The following is an 18,784-nucleotide window of genomic DNA, read 5'->3' as shown; positions in this document are numbered from 1 at the left end:
GGTGGCCTAGTCAGTTAAGTGTTCAACTCTTGGTTTCGGGTCATGGTTCATGAGAAAAGAGCCCCACATGAAGCTCTGCACTGACAGCATGGAGCTTGTTTGGGATTCTCTCTTTCTCCCTTTCTTCTGCCTCTCCATCACTCATTCTTCCTCTCTTTCTCAAAATAAATAAATAAACTTCTAAAAAAATAAAGCAAAAACATAACTTTTAATACTCTTTAGGATAAAATGTGCACCCTTTGAATTTTTACCTTACCTGTCTCTGCTGATTTGAGAACCTTAGCTGAATATGTATTTAGCCTGTATTATACAATGAAGCCAGTTAGAAAAATAGGTAGTTTATTAAGACTGATTTTAATACCATTTTATAACTTCTGAATTTAGAAAAATTCTTAAATACACTAGAAATTCTATAACAATACTTTTAACACAAATGAAAGAGTTTTTGTTGGCTTATGTATGTGGTCTGCATGTTTTTTTCTATCAACTCCTACTCCCAAGACCATCTCTCCTATTTAAGCTTTTTACCGAAGTATAACATACATAGAGAAAAGTATGTAAATCATTTTCACAAATGAACAAATGTGTAATTCACACTCAGATAAAGAAATAGAACAATACCAGCCCTCTGGAAACCTTCTGACTATTCTAATTTCTAACCCATGGATCAGTTTGCTGTTTTGGGATTTTATATGAATAAGTCATACATTGTTTACTCTTCTGTGTCTGGATTCCTTTGCTCGGTATTTGTTTGATAGTCACATTACTGAATATAATTCCACTTCATTCTTATTACTGTATTTCATTGTGTGAATATATCAAAGTATATTTATATGTCCTGTTGAGGGGCATTCAGGTAGTTTTTGTTATTTCAAATAGTACAACTATGAATATTCTCATGTAGGTCTTTCAGTGAACAAGGGTACACATTTCTGTTAGATGTATATGTAGGCCATACGATGTGTTCAGCTTTAAGAGACACTACCAGACAGTTTTGAACATGGCTGTACCATTTATACTTCCCCCAGCAGTGTCTGAGTGTTCCACTTGGTCCACATCTTTACTGGTACTTGACATTTTCTATCTTTTTCATTTTAGCCATTCTGGCACCTTTATGGTAGCATCACATTGTAATGTTTATTTCCCTTTTTCTGATAACTAACAAGTTAAGCACTTAAAAATATATATTTATTATCTGTTTAGCTCTACTTTTTTGTGAACTGCTTGTTCAGGTCTTTTGCCCATTTTTACATTGGGTACTTTACGTATGAGTTCTTTTTTTTTTTTTTCTTTTTTTTTTTTTTTTTTTTAACGTTTTTATTTATTTTTTTGGGACAGAGAGAGAGACAGAGCATGAACAGGGGAGGGGCAGAGAGAGAGGGAGACACAGAATCGGAAACAGGCTCCAGGCTCTGAGCCATCAGCCCAGAGCCCGACGCGGGGCTCGAACTCACGGACCGCGAGATCGTGACCTGGCTGAAGTCGGCCGCTTAACCGACTGCGCCACCCAGGCGCCCCTTTTTTCTTTTTTTAATGTTTATTTATTCTTGAGACAGAGACAGCACGTGAACAGGGGAGGGGCAGAGAGAGAGGGAGACACAGAATCCGAAACAGGCTCCAGGTTCTGAGCTGTCAGCACAGAGCCTGACGCGGGGCTTGAACCCATGAGCCGTGATATCATGACCTGAGGTGAAGTCGGACGCTTAACCGACTGAGCCACCCAGGTGTCCCGGAGTTCTAAAGCATACTTTTGTCAAATATACCTATTGCAGATATCTTCTCCCATGTGTTGCTTTTTCATTTGCTTAATAAGAAGTTTTAATCTTAAATATAATCAAGATTATCTAATTTTTCTTTTATAATCTGTGCTTTTTATATCCTGTCAAAGAAATTTTTGCCTACTCCAAGGTTGATGAAGTGTTACTTGAGTTTTTGTTTTAAAAACTCTTTTGTTTTATATTTCACATTTAGATCTGCAATCCACATGGAATTGATTTTTGCATATGTTATAAGGTAGAGGGTGATTCACTTTTTTCCATATGGATATACAGTTGACTTCATTTATTGACAACATGTTCCTTTTCCCCACTACACTGCAGTAACATTTTGGTCATAACCTAAGTGACCATATACATGTGGGATTGATTGTGGACTTGCTCTCCTGTTGCATTGGTCTATTTTTCTTTTTGTGCCAATTAATGTATTATCTTAATTTACTCTAGTTTTATAATTGGGTTTAATATTTGGTAGTAAAATCCTCCAGCGCTGTTCTTTTCTTCAAGATTACCTTGGCTATTCTTGGCTCTTTGAATTTCCATATAAATTTTAGACTAAACATGTCAGTTTCTACACCAAAATGCTAATATTTTGATTAGAATTCTTCTGAATCTAGGGGTGCCTTGGTGGCTCTGTTGGTTAAGCGTCCAACTTCGGCTCAGGTCATGATCTCACGGTTCATGGGTTAGAGCCCTGCATCAGGCTCTAAGCTGATAACTCAGAGCCTGGAGCCTGCTTCAGATTCTGTGTCTCCCTGTCTCACTCTGTCCCTCCCCTGTTTGTGCCCTCACTCTCTGTCTCTCTGTCTCTCTGTCTTTCTGTCTCTCTCAACCTCAAAAATGAATAAATAAACATTATAAAAATTTTTTCTGACTCTAGATAAATATGGAGAGAATTGACAGCTTTATAATATTGAATATTCCAGTCCCTGAACACAGTATATCCTTTCATTTATTTAGATACTTTTTTTAAATAATAGTCTTGAGTTTTGATTATAGCAGTCTTACACATATTTTGCTAGATTTTTCCCCCTAGGTATTTGATGTTTTTGATGTTATTGTAAAAATCATTTTAAAATGTCATTTTCCATTTGTTGCTGGCTTATAAAAATACAGTTCATTTTTGAATATTGATTGACCTTATATCCAGCAACTTTTCTAAATTTTCTTATTAACTGTAATGGTTTAACTTTTTTATACACACAATCATGTCATCTGTGAGTAATGTTAGTTTTTTTTTTTCTTGTCTAATCCTTGCTGTTGTTTTTTTCCCCGTTTCATTGGATAGGATTTCCAGTACACTGTTGAATAGAAGCAGTGATAGCTAGTGTGCTTATCTCATTCCTGATCTCAAAGGAAAACTTTACATATTTCACCATCAAGTATGATGGCTACTTTAGGTTTTTGTTTGTTTGTTGTTTACAGATGTTCTTTATCAGATTAATGAAGTTACCTTTTCTTCCTAGTTAAGAGATTTTAAAAATCATGAATGAGTTTTGAATTGTGTAAAATGCTTTCATATAGAATATGTTTAATAATGCTATAATAGCTCAGGAGGAGTATTTAAACATGAAAATATTTACTATTTTTACTGTTACATTTTACTATATACTATTATATACTACTATATACTACTATGGCTATTTTAATATCACATTGTAATATTTTTTGAGATAATATATAGTATAGCTAGTGAAAATCTGCAAATCAGCCCATAACCACTGGAAATCTGGCTACATCTGTTTTGACACTTTTGTTCTCATGTTTGTTTAGCTTATGACTATTGTCTTCTCATTAAGGGTGCTTGGCACAGTAAATTAAAAACAAGAGTACACAGAAGCATAGTGTATCACATCATTTTGCCAGACTAAACAACTCTAAGTAAGACAATGCCTTCCCACTCTGATAATTTCAGGCTATTAGAGATGCTTCAGTAGTAAAGCATTATTTAAAACCGCTACAACTCTTATCTTTTCCTGGTTGCAGGAGGACTCTTTACAAGATTGGAGAGGTGAACAAAGCAAAGAGAAATAGTACTCTGGCAGATCTTTGGTGGTCCCTCCTTTCTGAGTAGTTAACAAACTCCTGGACCATTCCCTTAATTTTTTCTTTTCCACTCAGTGTCCTCTCTCCTATTTTCATTCCCTTCTCACTACAAAGCCAAAACCAAAATGTGTCAAAGGAGCAAGCAGGAGAGAACATTCCGATTTTTTTTTCTGACCTCCATATTTTTCCTTCACTTGCTGCTCATACATGCTTAGTAAAGTAGGAATTTCAGCTAAACCATAGTAATAACTAACTGTTCAACAGATGTAGCTTTACTGTTGATTAGATTACTAGTAAGTCTCCCTTTAGAAACACGTGAAGGTAGTTTTAGTAAAAGACCCAAGCTTGAGTTAGTTTGACCATGATGAAAACGAGGACATGAATCTCCAGCTCAGGAAGCAGAAGAAAAGATGGTCACGGATGAAGGCATGATCCTGTTATCTTTCCTGTCTCTTGATACCTCAGGATTGGATTAAGCAAGCTATATAAATAAGATGTGGCCCAGGCAAAAGAAAATGAACTCTTGAAAAACTTAAGTGAATGTGTCCTTGTCTAAAAGCTGGTGAAAAGTGCTTTGTTGATCTGAATGTAAAAATTTGCTATGAGACCTTCTGGCTCATTATAAAGAAAAGTGCATATATGGTTACATACTGGAATGCTTCAACCTCTGCCAAGGTTCCCAGTGGGAGTATCAACAGGGAACCAGACCACAGAAGCATTGCATTTGGGTTTTAGTCTAAGTAGAGAACAGAATGAAAATATATTTTCTTGGGGCACCTGGGTGGTTCATTGAGTTGAGTGTCCAACTCTTGATTTTGGCTCAGGTCCTGATTCTAGAGTTGTGGGATTGAGCCCCACATCAAGCTCTGCTCTATGCATGGAGCCTGCTTAAGATTCTCTCTCTCTCTCTCTCTCTCTCTCTCTCTCTCTCTCTCTCCCCCTCCCTCCCTCCCTCCCTCCCTCCCTCCCTCTGTCTTTCCTCCGCTCACACATGCACGCACACATACACACACTCTCTCTCTCTCTCTAAAATACATTTTTTTTTTGAAAATAAATTTTCTTACTTTGAAGGAACAAATGACACAGCAGGTAATCCATTTCTAATCCTTTTAATTCATGGTGTACAAAATAAGAGGTTCTCTGTTCAGAGAAACCCAAACAGGATTCAGACCCTAGTACCTATTACCTATTGACATCAGGCAAAGCAATTAACCCCTTTCTGTCTAATGTTTTCAATCTGTTGGGTGGTGATAATAGTATTATATAACCCATAGGACTATTTATAGATTTAAATTATATATATATGTATACATTTATAAATTTTACACATAAACATTTAATAAATTATAAATTACATATATAATGTTTTTAAGGTACAGTGCCTGTCATGTAAGTACTTCAGAAGTATTAGCTATTATTAAATTTTACTTTTTCCTGCTTTACTGATCAAAATCAGTGATACCAGTGAAGGAAAAGAAATGAATTGATAGAATTTGTTTTTTAAATGCTTGAGCCAGAAGGACAGTCAACTATTGATCAAGTACAAAAAATATTTTATGATTTTCCTTTATTTTACTTGATACTACATTAAAATTTTCTCTACTTTTCCAGGTTTTATTGTATGATAATTCTTTTTAGGAAGACTGAGAAATAGGCAAGGAGTATATTTATTCCCTCTGTTCAGTGATACTACAATTAAAAGATATTTAACTTAATTTTTACTTATATGAAAGTAATACTTGTACCCAGTTTTCAAAGCTTCTCATGAAGAACAGTGACCCTCAGTCTCACACCCAGTTCCCATTCCTCAGAAGTAAATTTTACTTCTTTTAAACATTTCTCCTGGAACTTACCTCTATGTCTTTAAAATAACATGCTTATGCTGCTAATTTTAAAAATTGTATTCATTACCCACTGACTTCCTACAATGGAAGATAAGAGGTTAGCCCTTTATCACCACACCCCTTTTCCCAAAACACAAACTTCTTCCCCCCAATCATGACCCCCCCCCCCCATCTTCATGATGCAGCTATTTGTAATTGTAAGTGAAATCAGTTGTCTGTGTCTGCATCATCTTAGCTTTGGAAATACTGCTTCCAGTTGAACCAGGCACGGTATACTACAGTTGTTTCAGATCCTGAAGAGCTGTTTTTATTTTTCTGAAGTTAACTTTTTTTTTTAACTAGAAACTTTTTGCTCATTTTTGCTGTTCCTTTTCCACATGTTAGGTACTCTCAAACTCTCTGACAGTAATAAGAACTCTAAATGGTCATATATATCAGGGATTCTGATTTCCTGGGTGATGTCACATGGCTTTCTTCACTTTCCTGTTCTCTTCCCTCCAGGCTGCTCGAGAACTATTGTCCTGTGGTCTTCCCTTTCACTCCTCTCTGGTATTTAGGGCCTTTGTTTCCTGGATCCCATATTTTCTTTTTGTTGTGGTGTGAAACTAGAAAGAGTACATGGGGGGGGGGGGGTGACTTTTTTTGAGGACTGATATTTCTGAAAATGTATAAAATTCCAAGTTGGAAATAATTTTTTCTTTGAATTTTGAAGACTTTGCTCTGTTGATTTTCTGGCTTCCAGTATTGTGTTCAGCAGTTCACTATCATTCTGGTTCCTGATCCTTTATATGGGACTTTTTTTTCTGTCTGGTAGCTTTTAGGATGGTGTCTATAAAAAAGAGCGTTAGTCTTTTTATTTTCTTTTTAAGTTTATTTTGAATGAGAGAGAGAAGGGCTGAGAGAGAGAGAGAGAGAGAGAGAGAGAGAATCCCAAGCAGGCTCCACCTTATCAGCACAGAGACTGACACAGGGCTTAAACCCACAAACTGTGAGATCATGACCTGAGCTAAAATCAAGAGTCAGTCACTTAACCAAATGAGCCACCCAGGCACGCGGAGCATTAGTCTTTTTAGTGATTCCTTTCTGCGTGGCTTAACTAAGAAGTCCTTTCTCTCTTGGGTATTGTTGTTCCTTGTTTTTTGTTTTTGTTTGTTTTTAAAATTTTTTTAATGTTTTTTTTTTTTTTAATTTTTTTTTTTTTCAACGTTTTTTAATTTATTTTTGGGACAGAGAGAGACAGAGCATGAACGGGGGAGGGGCAGAGAGAGAGGGAGACACAGAATCGGAAACAGGCTCCAGGCTCCGAGCCATCAGCCCAGAGCCTGACGCGGGGCTGGAACTCACGGACCGCGAGATCGTGACCTGGCTGAAGTCGGACGCTTAACCGACTGCGCCACCCAGGCGCCCCTAATGTTTTTTTTTTTAAAGAGACAGACAGACTGTGAGGAGGGGAGAGGCAGAGAGAGAGCGAGACACAGAATCTAAAGCAGGGTCCAGGCTCTGAGCTGTCAACACAGAGCCCAAGGAAGGGCTTGAACTCATGAACCACAAGATCATGACTTAAGCCAAAGTTGTTGGATGCTTAACCAACTGAGCCACCCAGGTACCCCTGGATTTTATTGTTTTAGCCAATGTAAATCCTTGCCCTTGGTTACTCTAAAGTTAAAGAAAACTTGAGGGACAGCTTGATAACAGTTTTCAAGTACAAGTACAAATATGCAGAGAATGGTAACTATGTGTGTTTAGAAACGGGGGGGGGGGGGGGGGAGTTACAAACTCCAACATAGGTTATACCATCACTTCCCAAACTATTCCATCAAATGTGAGGCTCCTCAGATGTTGCATACTGTGCCTGTCTTCTCCTTTGTACGTTCTTATGAATTATTAGCATATGAGCCTTAAGAAGTTCTGCATAAACCTGTTTAACCTTGCATGACCTAGCATTTCCGAAATTTATTTGCTTACCGAATTTTTCTTTTTAATTATTTTAAAAGGAACATCATTAACATATGTATAACACAGTTGGAGAAATGCCAGGTAAGACCTAGACTTTCCTGGCTACAAAAGAGCAATTAAGCATTGGAATGAGTAACTGAGAGAAGCTGTGGACTCCTTTTCCAGAGGTCTTTAAAACAGGACATCTGTTGAAGGCGTAGTCCTGTTTGAACAATAGGACTTTGCTAGTGTTTCTTCCTCTTCCTGTCCCCTAGTGGTAGCTTTGGAGGCCATGAGCCCACCTTTTACATGATTCTAGTACTGTGGTTCCTGATATGTATAAGAATGACTGCTACTACTAATAATTATATTTATTGAGAACTTAACTAAGTGTCTGGCCCTATGTTAGGTGCTTTACACATAGTCACTAATTTAATCTTTGTAACAACTCCATGAGGTAGGCAATATTCTTTTATAGATGGGTTAATTAGGGATAAAGAGACACAAAACTGACACAGCAATAGGTCAAGATTGAAGCCCAGAGCATCTCACATGATAACTGGCTCATTTACCTCCATTGTTAATGTTCAGAACGGCAGCCTGCAAAAAATAAATAAGTAACTTATGTGTGCTTGTATTTTTTATGTAAAAACTTGGACTTATCTGTGCTCACTCTATTAAATTATTCCCTAAACCTTTTGATGAATTCAGAGTTTATTAATTTTTGTTAGGAACAAATTCTGTTACAGATGATTTTACTCTAATTTGCCATCCAGTTGCATGAGACTTCTTGCCTTCATAAATTTGATGTTGTTCCTATATATAAAGACCCCCAAAAATCTGGATCTCTGAAAATTGGGACAATCCTTAAAAAGCCCCATTTTCAACATATTCACATAGAGTAACACCTTTGTAATGTGGTGTAGAGAACACTAGGGTAGGAGGCAGAAAACCTGGATTCTCACATGGTCAGCTATGTGCTATGTGCTGTGGGCAAATCACTTTCTCTCATTGTCCTAATCTGTCAAATGAGGGACTTTGAGTATCTCAGAGGCCTTTTCCACTCTAATATTTCAAGATGATTTTTGTCTCTGGGTATCAGCTATCATAATGGGAGAAGACTTAAATTAGAAACTTCCCAGGTCAGTTTACACCACAGAATGATTTGCATGAACCAATGGGAGGGGCTGGATAAATAAGCCGGAGCCATCCTGCTGAGTACTATATTAGAAGAGATTGAAAAAAATTAGTGACTTAAATGTCTCTTTAAGGTCACCTCCAACAAGGCTACTGAATTTTAGAGAATCTATGGAAGTCTTTCTCTTTTTTAGTATATGTGCTGCCCAAGCGAGCACAACACCTTTCTCTAAAGTTAAGTTTTATTTGATAATAAATAGGGGATAGTATATCCCCAACCCTCTGTACTGGCACATCCTAGGTGTTCACTGAAGGCTTGTGGAAATTGATTGTTGTTTAGGATAGAACAGTAGGATCAGAAAGAGAATTTGTTTTTCTAACCAGTTTAGAAAGTTAAGAAAAAAAAGTTTAGAAGGTGAAGTGTGCAGGCTGTGGCATTTTCAACCATCTGGGTTCATTATTCACCTTTACTACTTAGTAACTGTGTGTTCTCCAGCAAGTTAGATACTTCCATGTCTCACTTTCCCCTTTTCTAAAGAGAATTATGAGTGTACCTGCCTCGTGGGGTTGTTGTGAGGATTAAATAAACATGGTCCAAGTGTTGTATTTGGCACAATACTTAGGAAAGATTTAGCATTCTGTTAGTATTAGCTAATGTAATTAGCTAATGTATTAAGGAGATGCAGTGTTTCTCCAGAAATTCCAGTAGAAGTTTTCCTTTTCTTAGGGAACAGCGTAAAACCCCAAAGGTAAACCACATAGTTCTGGTGCTTGATTTAATACATTACCATCTTTTCTGGCCACTTCCATATTCCCAAATAATGATATATTTCCATGTAGAGAGGTTACTTTATTTTGGCATGATACTGGTTGTATTTTTGTTTGAAATACATTATATTTTGGAGTATTGTGCACAGTCTGCTCATTGACTATAATAGAGCATAAAGCCAAGTTTGAAGGTTTAAATAAATGGCACAAATTCCTGTCCTTGCTTACAATGTCTGCCTAAAGACTTTTGCTTGAAACACACTTAAGATTGTGAAATTGATGGATAAATGCTGATGCAACCCACTCCTGTCACCCAGCTGGAAAGTTAAGACACTTATCCCTGAGAAGGGCTGTTGCTCATGAAAATATTTTGTTCATTTGTTCTTTCATGGGTAATTGCACAGAGTAACAAAAAACACCTACTCGACTTACAGCTTGGCAGAAACAGTAGCTTATGTTTTCTAGAGACAAAATTAGAAGCAGGCTCCCTGGACCCATCCCTAAGTCAAAATAAAATAAAATGTCTAGGAAACCACTATGCCTCCCAGTTACTATAGTCCATAGAGTAATATTGTTTAGGTCAGTATGTCCCAAAATAAAAGGACAGAGAGAAGTGAAAGGAGAAAAGGAAAATATGTATTTGAGTTAATATGTTTTTGTAGAGATGAAGAGGCAAGGTGTTTTTCTTTCTTATGTTGTCTTTCATATGGGGCGGGGGGGGAGAATTTATAGGACCCTAATCTTGTTTCTGCAATTATCAAGAGAAAAGCTGAATGCAGTATACTTTGTTGAGGGGAGAGGTTACAGCTTAAATTGTATTTTACTTATAATATTGAAGATTAACATCTTTTCTAGGGGAACCCAAGTGTTAGCAAAATTACATCATTGAGAGAGTATCTTCATTCTTTCCTTCTTCTTTTATTTTTTAAACATTTTTATGCATTTTTAATTGTAATTTTTATTTATTTTTTAAGTAATCCCTACACCCAACATGGGGCTCAAACTCACAACCCCAAAATCAAGAGTCACATGCTCCACTGTCTGAGCCACCCAGGCACCCCTACTTTTTTTCTGTTTTCACAGAAAAGTGAATCCTCATTCTACTCTTCTCTCTAAGATATCATTCAGTTGGCAGACATTTAGTGAGCAACAACTGTGCATAAGGTGTAAAGAGAAAACAGAAAAATAAAACACCGTCCATTTAGAAGTTGAAATCTGAGGGGCTCCTGGATGGCTCAGACAGTTAAGCATCCGACTCTTGGTTTCAGCTCAGGTCATGATCTCAAGGTTCGTGAGTTCGATCCCTACATCTAGCTCCTCACTGATAGTGTGGAGCCCACTTGGGATTCTCTCTCTCTGTCTCTCTCTGCCCCTCCCCGACTCCCATGTGCACACACGCTCTTTCTCTCTCTCAAAATAAATAAATAAACTTTTAAAAAAAAAACTTGAAATCTGATAGCAGAGATATTTATCCAAATAATTATATCAGAATTAAAAAGGAGGTATAAAGAGCTGTAGGGACGCAAAGAATTTTTAAGTTGGAGACTTCATGAGAGGTTTCCTGAAAAATGTAGCATTTGGATACTATGGGATTTCCCACTGTGGGAAAGACAGAAGGATTGTGACTTATAGTGATGGGGGATAGGAAGAAAATACAGCAGCCTTGGCATGAACAAAGATGAGCAGACTAGGAAATGTGCAGCATGTTTAACCTGCACAAATAATGTGATATGCCTAAGTAGAGAGTATGCCAAGAATGGAAATGGGGTTTGGGATCACTAGTGGAAAATAAGTAAGTTAGGACTCTGTCGGGGTGGGGGGAGGAGCCTTGAATGCCATGTTAGACATTTAACTTATTAAATACAATGTATGAAGGTCAGAACTTCTCCTGCATTTCAACTAATATGCCCTTACTAGAAGAGGACAGAAAAAGTGTAGCATTCTGGGGTGGGGCAGGGGGAGTGGGAAAAGGGAGGGATGACGAGGTGGAGCACAGGGAATGTTTAGGGCAGTGAAGCTATTCAGTGTGCTTGTGTGATGATGGATACATGGCATTATGCATTTGTCAAAATAGCAGAATGTACAACACAAAGAATGAACTGGAATGCAAACTGTGGACTTTAGTTGATAATAATGTGTCAATTTTGGCTCATCAATTTTGTGACAAGCATACCACACTACTGCCATGTGTTAATAACAAGGGAAATGCAAGTTAATAATAGGGGAAATTGTGTGTGTTTCAGGGGTCAGGGAAAGTGAGGAGGGGAATAAAAGTATATGGGAACTCTGTATTTTCTGCTCAACTTTTAAGTAAACCTAAAACTGATTTTAAAAATAAAGGCTATTTTGGGGGCACTTGGGTGGCTCAGTCAGTTGAGCATCCAACTCTTGATTTTAGCTCAGGTCATGATCCCAGGGTCATGGGATCAAGCCTCGTATCTAGCTCCATGCTGAGCAAGGAGCCTGCTTAAAATTCTCTCACTCTCCCTCTGCTCCTCCCCCACCCACACCCCCACCCCCATTCGCATGCCCACACTCTCTTCTCTAAAAAATAAAAAATAAATAAAAATAAAGGCTATTTTTATTTTTTAATGTTTATTTATTTTGAGAGAGAGCGAGCAAGCGGGGGGGGGGGGGGGGGCAGAGAGAGAGAGAGGGAGAAAGAGAATCCTAAGCAGGCTCTACGCTGACAGATTCAGGGCTTGATCTCATGTGAGGTCATGACCTGAGCCAAAATCAAGAGTGGGACGCTTAATCACTTAACCAACTGTGCCATCCAGGTGCCCCAAAGCTATTTTTTTAAAAACGACATTCTTTTGGCCATGAAATGTACTACAGGTACCAATTTTTAAGTTAGATATTACATCTTTAAAATCACATGAATTTTTCATTCTATTTGTTTATACATAAATGTCTATTTTAACATTAAAATTTTCCCCCAAATTTTTCAATAAATTAAGTGACCCCTTGGAGTATGATTCCTGTATTAAGAAGCATGGCTTTGGTTCACAGGGTGTTACTGAAGTCATAGCAACCAATCATTCTTGCAACATAGATTTTTTTTTGCATCCTTATTTTTATTTCCCAGTATTAATATAGATGCTTATACACTGCCTTTAACTCAGTCAACCTTTATTTTGTTTGCAGTTGAACTTTGCAGCAGACATGAGAAATAGTTGATAAACCCACTTTCATGGATATTAAAATTGAGACAAAAGAGGTATATTTTGATAGGAAAGTAAGTTATACCCAGAAAAGGAGATAGAGAAATGTAAAATAAGCTTGCTGAGGAGAAGGGCAAAGTAAGTGGAGTGACCTGGGTTAGTTAGGTTTAAATGAATTGTGAAACAGAGGGCACAGTTTGATGGGTGCCCTTGTCATTTAGAGCATAAATGTTTTTCTGGATGTCATTGAGACCCAGCATGACCTTTAAGCTATCACCAATACACATTCCTCTTCTTGTGTAGTGTTTATACTGTGACTCAGATAACAGGGTTGTTTGGGTACTTATTTATGTAGATATTCAGACATGTGAACCCACACGGTGCCTAATGAGTCCTCTTGGAACCACTGAAGCACATTCATAGGACAGTCTCCTTATTTGTGTTTTCAAGGCACTTTGTTTTCCTCATGAAGACCGCAGCTGGAATCTTTAACCTCATGCAAGAGTCAGCCTTTGAGAGTAAATTCCTTAGCTCTCTGCTTGCTGGGAAAAAAACCAAGAGGCCCCCTGACAGATACCCCTAGGAGAGTAGCCCTTCCTCCATAAACTGTTTTCATCAATGAGAGAATGAAGAGATTATATACAGAATAGGATCCTGGGTCCATCTTGAGTTTGAATCCTCTGTTTACCATCTATTGGACACTGGGAAAGTCACTTTACTTCTCTGGTCCTGGTTAATCTATAAAGTGGGGATAAGATCTTGGGTTACATGGAATCAGAGATAGAATGTGTCTGGTATATGTGAAGTACTTCAATAAATATTAGTTCACTTCTCCCCCTTCCCTGCCTTGTTCTGCTAAAATTTCACAGCCGCCTCATCACACAGCCACCTCATCAATTCATTTGGTATTTAATATGAGCACCTAGTATGAGCCAGGCCCATTGCTAGGTGATAGAGATATGACTACAAATAAGACACATAAGCCTGTGATTTCAGGAGCTCTCGGGTTTGTGAACAGTTCATTTCTTTGTCTCCAATGTCAGCGGTCCCAAGTTCACACAGCTTTTCGCTAGTGTTTTTGACCAAAAAGTTACCAGTTAAAATACTCAGTAACTGCCTTTTTTGGCACCACTTTGAAGAGCAAACTGGTTTCAGGACAACCAAGGACCCATTAGGTACCATTTGGGTTCACATGTCTGAATATCTACATAAATAAATACCCAGAGAGGTTCCTACCGCATAAAGGTTTAAAGTCCACACACTCTGGTGCCTCACAAGTCCACATTAAATACTAAGAACTAAAATCCCTCAGGGATTTCACTCACTGTGGCTGCAAATCATATTTTGAAAAATGTAGGTGGCATGTATCATCCTCAGCAGGCAATTGATGAAACAAGTTATTTTGCGGTCTTAGAATCCATATAAGTGTTTTTACCTTTGTCTTTTACATGTTTTCTTGTTTCTGTTTTTGTTTTGTTGTGGTTTTGGCTTGAGGGTGGTTTAAAATTAATGCTGGGCTAGATTCTCATTTTGACATTCACTCATTTATAATCAGATATGTTTCCACATAGCTCTAACCTTTCCATTCTCAATATGAAGAACACTTTCTCCTCTTTAAGGAAAACTGTATGCACAGAAAAGATAAATATTTGAGGAAGTTCTCATAGAGGGATCTTCCCTTCTTAAAAAGATTCATTTTTGAATTAACTTTAAGAATAAAATTATTCTTGAGGCGCCTGCATGGCTCAGTTGGTTGAGCGTCCGACTTTGGCTCAGGTCATGATCTCACAGTTCGTGAGTTCGAGCCCCACGTCGGGCTCTGTGCTGACAGCTCAGAGCCTGGAGCCTGCTTCAGAGTCCGTGTCTCCCTCTCTCTCTGCCCCTTCCTGCTTATACTCTGTCTCTCTGTCTCTCTCTCAAAAATAAATAATCATTAAAAAAAATTAAAAGAATAAAATTATTCTTGAGGCACCTAAGTGGCCCAGTTGGTTGAGTGTCCAGTTCTTGATTTTAGCTCAAGTCATGATCCCAGGGTCATGGGATTGAGCCATGTCTCGGGCTTCACACTGAGCACAGAGTCTGCTTGAGATTCTCTCTCCCTCAGCCCCTCTCCTCTGCCTGTGCACTCTCCTTTCTTCTCTAAAATTAAGAAAGAAAAGTTTAAGAATGAAATTATTCTTACAATGCAGTTAAGGAATAAATTTTTACCTAAATTTAATGTGCCAAATTTTCTGTCACACAAGACCATTATAAACACAAATAGGGGAGCAAAATTTTTATCCTGAAGAGAAAAATATTTAGGATCTCTAACTTCGAGAAAGTAAAACTGTCCCAGAACTTTATGCCTTTTAAAAAATCATTAACAAAAAAATTAATAAATAATAAAAATCATTAGCATACTTGATTTGATGATCTTCTTTAGGAGATAACGAGAGCAGGACTGTTTGTGGGACATTCACATGGGCACGCTGACCACATTGATACTATTCTAGGGTTCTCTACTGTGAGTGATATCCTGGTAAGGGATGGCTTCTTTCCTTTAGTAAAACAGCCTGGACAGCACTCAGAAGGTGGTTATGTGTTCTTCTCTCATTACGGTAACCTAGATGAGATCACTGAACCAAAGAACCTTTAAGTTCCCTTCCTGTGTATCTTTTTAGAAGATTGCTCTGCTCTTCAGGACTAACTCCATAGCTGTTCTTCTTTCCATTTCAGAAATTACCATGGTTGACACAGAGATGCCATTTTGGCCCACCAACTTTGGAATCAGCTCCGTGGATCTCTCCGTAATGGATGACCACTCTCATTCTTTTGACATCAAGCCCTTCACCACTGTGGATTTCTCCAGCATTTCCACTCCACACTATGAAGACCTTCCATTCGCAAGAGCAGACCCAATGGTTGCTGATTATAAGTATGACCTGAAGCTCCAAGAGTACCAAAGTATGATGTTTATTTTCACTTTTCAGATGGCTAAGACTAAAATCGTTCTAACCTCTCAACACTGGAATAAATGCTCCAGAGACTAAAACTCTATAGAAAATGTATACCATTCATTTATTCATCCATTTATCTCTGAAATGTTAGGTATTTACAGTATACCAAAAAGAAAGGTAGTGTGTAAATCCCCAGATTATTCTTTTTTCCCCTCCATCCTTCCCTTTTCCTTTCCTTATTTCTTGTTTCTTTCCTTCATAGGAGCATTTTCCAGCATGATGACATTGCCAGGTTTATCTCAGGCTAAGAGTCCATCACCCAACTTTGGATTCTTTTGGCTGCTTAAGTTAATAAGTAACAGTTTGCTACTTTATATAACTTATGATCACTAAATTGCAAAGTTGTCCATTTTTCCTAATTCTGCAGTTTGAGTAACTTACACTGAAACCTGTTTCTCTGCACAAATTTAAATTTCGCCATTGTAGTCTATTGATAAATCTTCCTGCCATTAACTAAATTCATGTCAAAACATCAGACTCAAGACAAACCAAAACTGCACCTTTCAAGATAAAATGAATTTCTGTGATGCTATTTCCTTGATTTTATCTTCATGTGCTGATATGCTCGTTTTCCAAAGCCACCTCCGTGTAATTGGCAACCATTACTTGACAGTAAGAACTTCCTGTATTTCTAGTTTTTTTCAAAAAGATAAATAATATACTTCGTTATATTTGCATGGTTTTCAGTTAGAGCCTAATATGGAAATTTAATAGGCCTGATCCTACCCAGCAGAAAGGTAGTGCTTACTTGCCATGGGTTCTCTCACTCTATCAAAAATTATTTTACAAACCACCTTTTCTAACACAATATTGTTGGAAAACCTGGTCTCTTATTTTTCATGTACCTTCAAGCTGGGCATTCCAGTACCTTTTCCACAGCATTGGTTGCTTCTGTGTTTGACAAGAGTGGTTTAAAAATACTTCCTAAATGCAATATTTAAATAAAAATATAGGAGCACCTGGGCAGCTCAGGGGGTTAAGCGTCTGACTTGGGCTCAGGTCATGATCTCACAGTTCATGGGTTCAAGCCCCACATGGAGCTCTGTGCTGACAGCGCAGAGCCTGGAGCCTGCTTCAGAGTCTGTGTCTCCCCCTCCCTCTGACCCTCCCCTGCTTACACTCTGTCTCCTTCTCTCTCATGAATAAACATTAAATTTTTTTAAATAAATAAAATATATAGTTTAATATTGTGATGAATGCCAAATACAGCACATTATGTAACAAAATAACCTTAATGGTCTCAGATACTATGTGGTGTCTGTCAGAGCTTTAGTACTACCAGGTGTTGAAGGGTCATAGAACCACAGACCTAATACCCTTCCCCATTTTATTTTTACAGGTGAAGCTCAGAGGTGTTGTGACTTGCCTGTGGTTACAAAGCCTACTTTTTCCTATGTTTTGTTTTCATGTTCCATAATGTTTCTATGCTTAAATAATAAACATGGCAATAAGGGAGACTTGCCATAGTGCCTTTTTAGCAGTTTGTCATGTGATAATTATCTGCTCACATTTTTCTGTACACAGGTGCAATCAAAGTGGAGCCTGCATCCCCACCTTATTATTCTGAAAAGACTCAGCTGTACAGTAAGCCTCATGAAGAGCCTTCCAACTCCCTCATGGCAATTGAATGCCGTGTCTGTGGAGATAAAGCTTCTGGGTTTCACTATGGAGTTCATGCGTGTGAAGGATGCAAGGTAAAAAAAAAAAAAATTTTTTTTTTTTTTTTTCAAAAAATTTTCTGACCGTTTACTTCTTATTTCATTTCTTGTTGTGAACACACAGCAAGGAAATGAGATAAAATTGTCAAACTTTTGTTTTGGTAAAACCCATTCTTCAAATGATATATTTGAAAACCTAAGAAAATCAGTGAAAGCAGAGCTGCTTTGCCTCACTTCCTTCTCTCCAAACTGGTCCTTGAGCCACTGATCTAGTTCAACCCTTGCATCTTGCAGATTAAAAAAAATAATAAATGAGTTGTTCAGTATGTCATGACAAAATAGCAATGAGGTGACCCAGAACCCAGATTTTCTGAATCCTCTAGTTTTGTTTTTTTTCCCACTATTCCAAGTGATATTTTGTATATGTAAGGCTTGATAGATTAGATAGATAGCTAGATACGTTTATTTGATACCTAGAACAGTCCCATGAGGTTGAGCTTATTTATGGCCACCTTACAGATGTAGAAACCCACCCATGGTCATCCATTAGGAAGTGGCAGAACTAGGGCTAACTAGAATATATATCTTACGATTCCTTAACCAGTGCTCTGTGTTTTCTTATTTCACATTGGTCTGAGACATGTATGATGGACAGGCAAAAAGATAGAACTGTTTTGGAAGAGACATACTGTTTTTCCTCAAGTCCCTTCTTTGTGAAAAGTGTATTTTGGAAAGCTCAAATATTTATTAATATTCTGCCCAATTATTAAGAAATTCTTAACCAACTCATATTTTAGTAAGTAATCTTTTAAAATAATTTTAATATACTCAGTGAATAAAATAGTAAAAAATACTATTTGTTATATACCCTAAGGTTCAGAATAAATTGTTCATAAATATTTACCTTATAAAATAAACACTGCTTATGTAAGATCCTATTCAAACCTCAGTTGGGGTTTTTGTTCAGAATAAAAGTGTACAACAGCAGTTAGGTAGGTGTTAGAACATCTGGGTTCCTAACTGGTGTTAGAACATCTGGGTTCCTAAGCCAAAACAGAACTTAATATTTATTGAATATCTACTATGCACCAGATATTGTATAAGATGCTTTTTTTAAACCACATTCTGCCTAAGTTTTTGCATCTATAAAATGATGGGGTTGAATTAGATGATCTCTAAAATCTCTTTAATTCAGTTTATTTTTCTAAAGGCAACCTAATAAAGTGAAAAGAGACAAGGTTGTAGTCACCCAGCCACCTGTCCAGAGTTACTAGCCAATCATATAAACCCTCAGTCACCTCATGTGTAAAATGACTTGGTTGAATTACTTATCCAAGGTCTTATTCATCTCTAAGGTCTAAAATTCCAAAATGACTTTTTGAAATACTATTGGCAGAGAGATACTTTCATTTAAAACACTAATAAAGGGGCGCCTGGGTGGCGCAGTCAGTTAAGCGTCCG

At 37.5% G+C, this 18,784-nt stretch overlaps 1 protein-coding gene across 5 annotated transcripts in view; it reads left to right on the top strand.

Annotated features, from left to right (window-relative positions):
• PPARG (peroxisome proliferator activated receptor gamma) overlaps positions 1-18,784 on the top strand; it is a 136,542-nt gene that overhangs the window by 70,078 nt on the left and 47,680 nt on the right. For all 5 annotated transcript variants that reach the window (XM_086697401.1, XM_086697403.1, XM_086697402.1 and 2 more), the window contains 2 exons: positions 15,385-15,612; positions 17,190-17,359. In XM_086697401.1, coding sequence (XP_086553527.1) covers positions 15,393-15,612; positions 17,190-17,359 — 390 coding nt within the window. In that variant the 5' untranslated portion in view covers positions 15,385-15,392. The remainder of the gene's footprint in view (positions 1-15,384; positions 15,613-17,189; positions 17,360-18,784) is intronic.

Source organism: Puma concolor, chromosome A2 (assembly GCF_028749965.1).
Source record: "Puma concolor isolate L17-30 chromosome A2, mPumCon1.1.hap2, whole genome shotgun sequence".
Classification (NCBI taxonomy): domain Eukaryota; kingdom Metazoa; phylum Chordata; class Mammalia; order Carnivora; family Felidae; genus Puma; species Puma concolor.
This window is presented reverse-complemented; position numbering and strand designations above follow the sequence as displayed.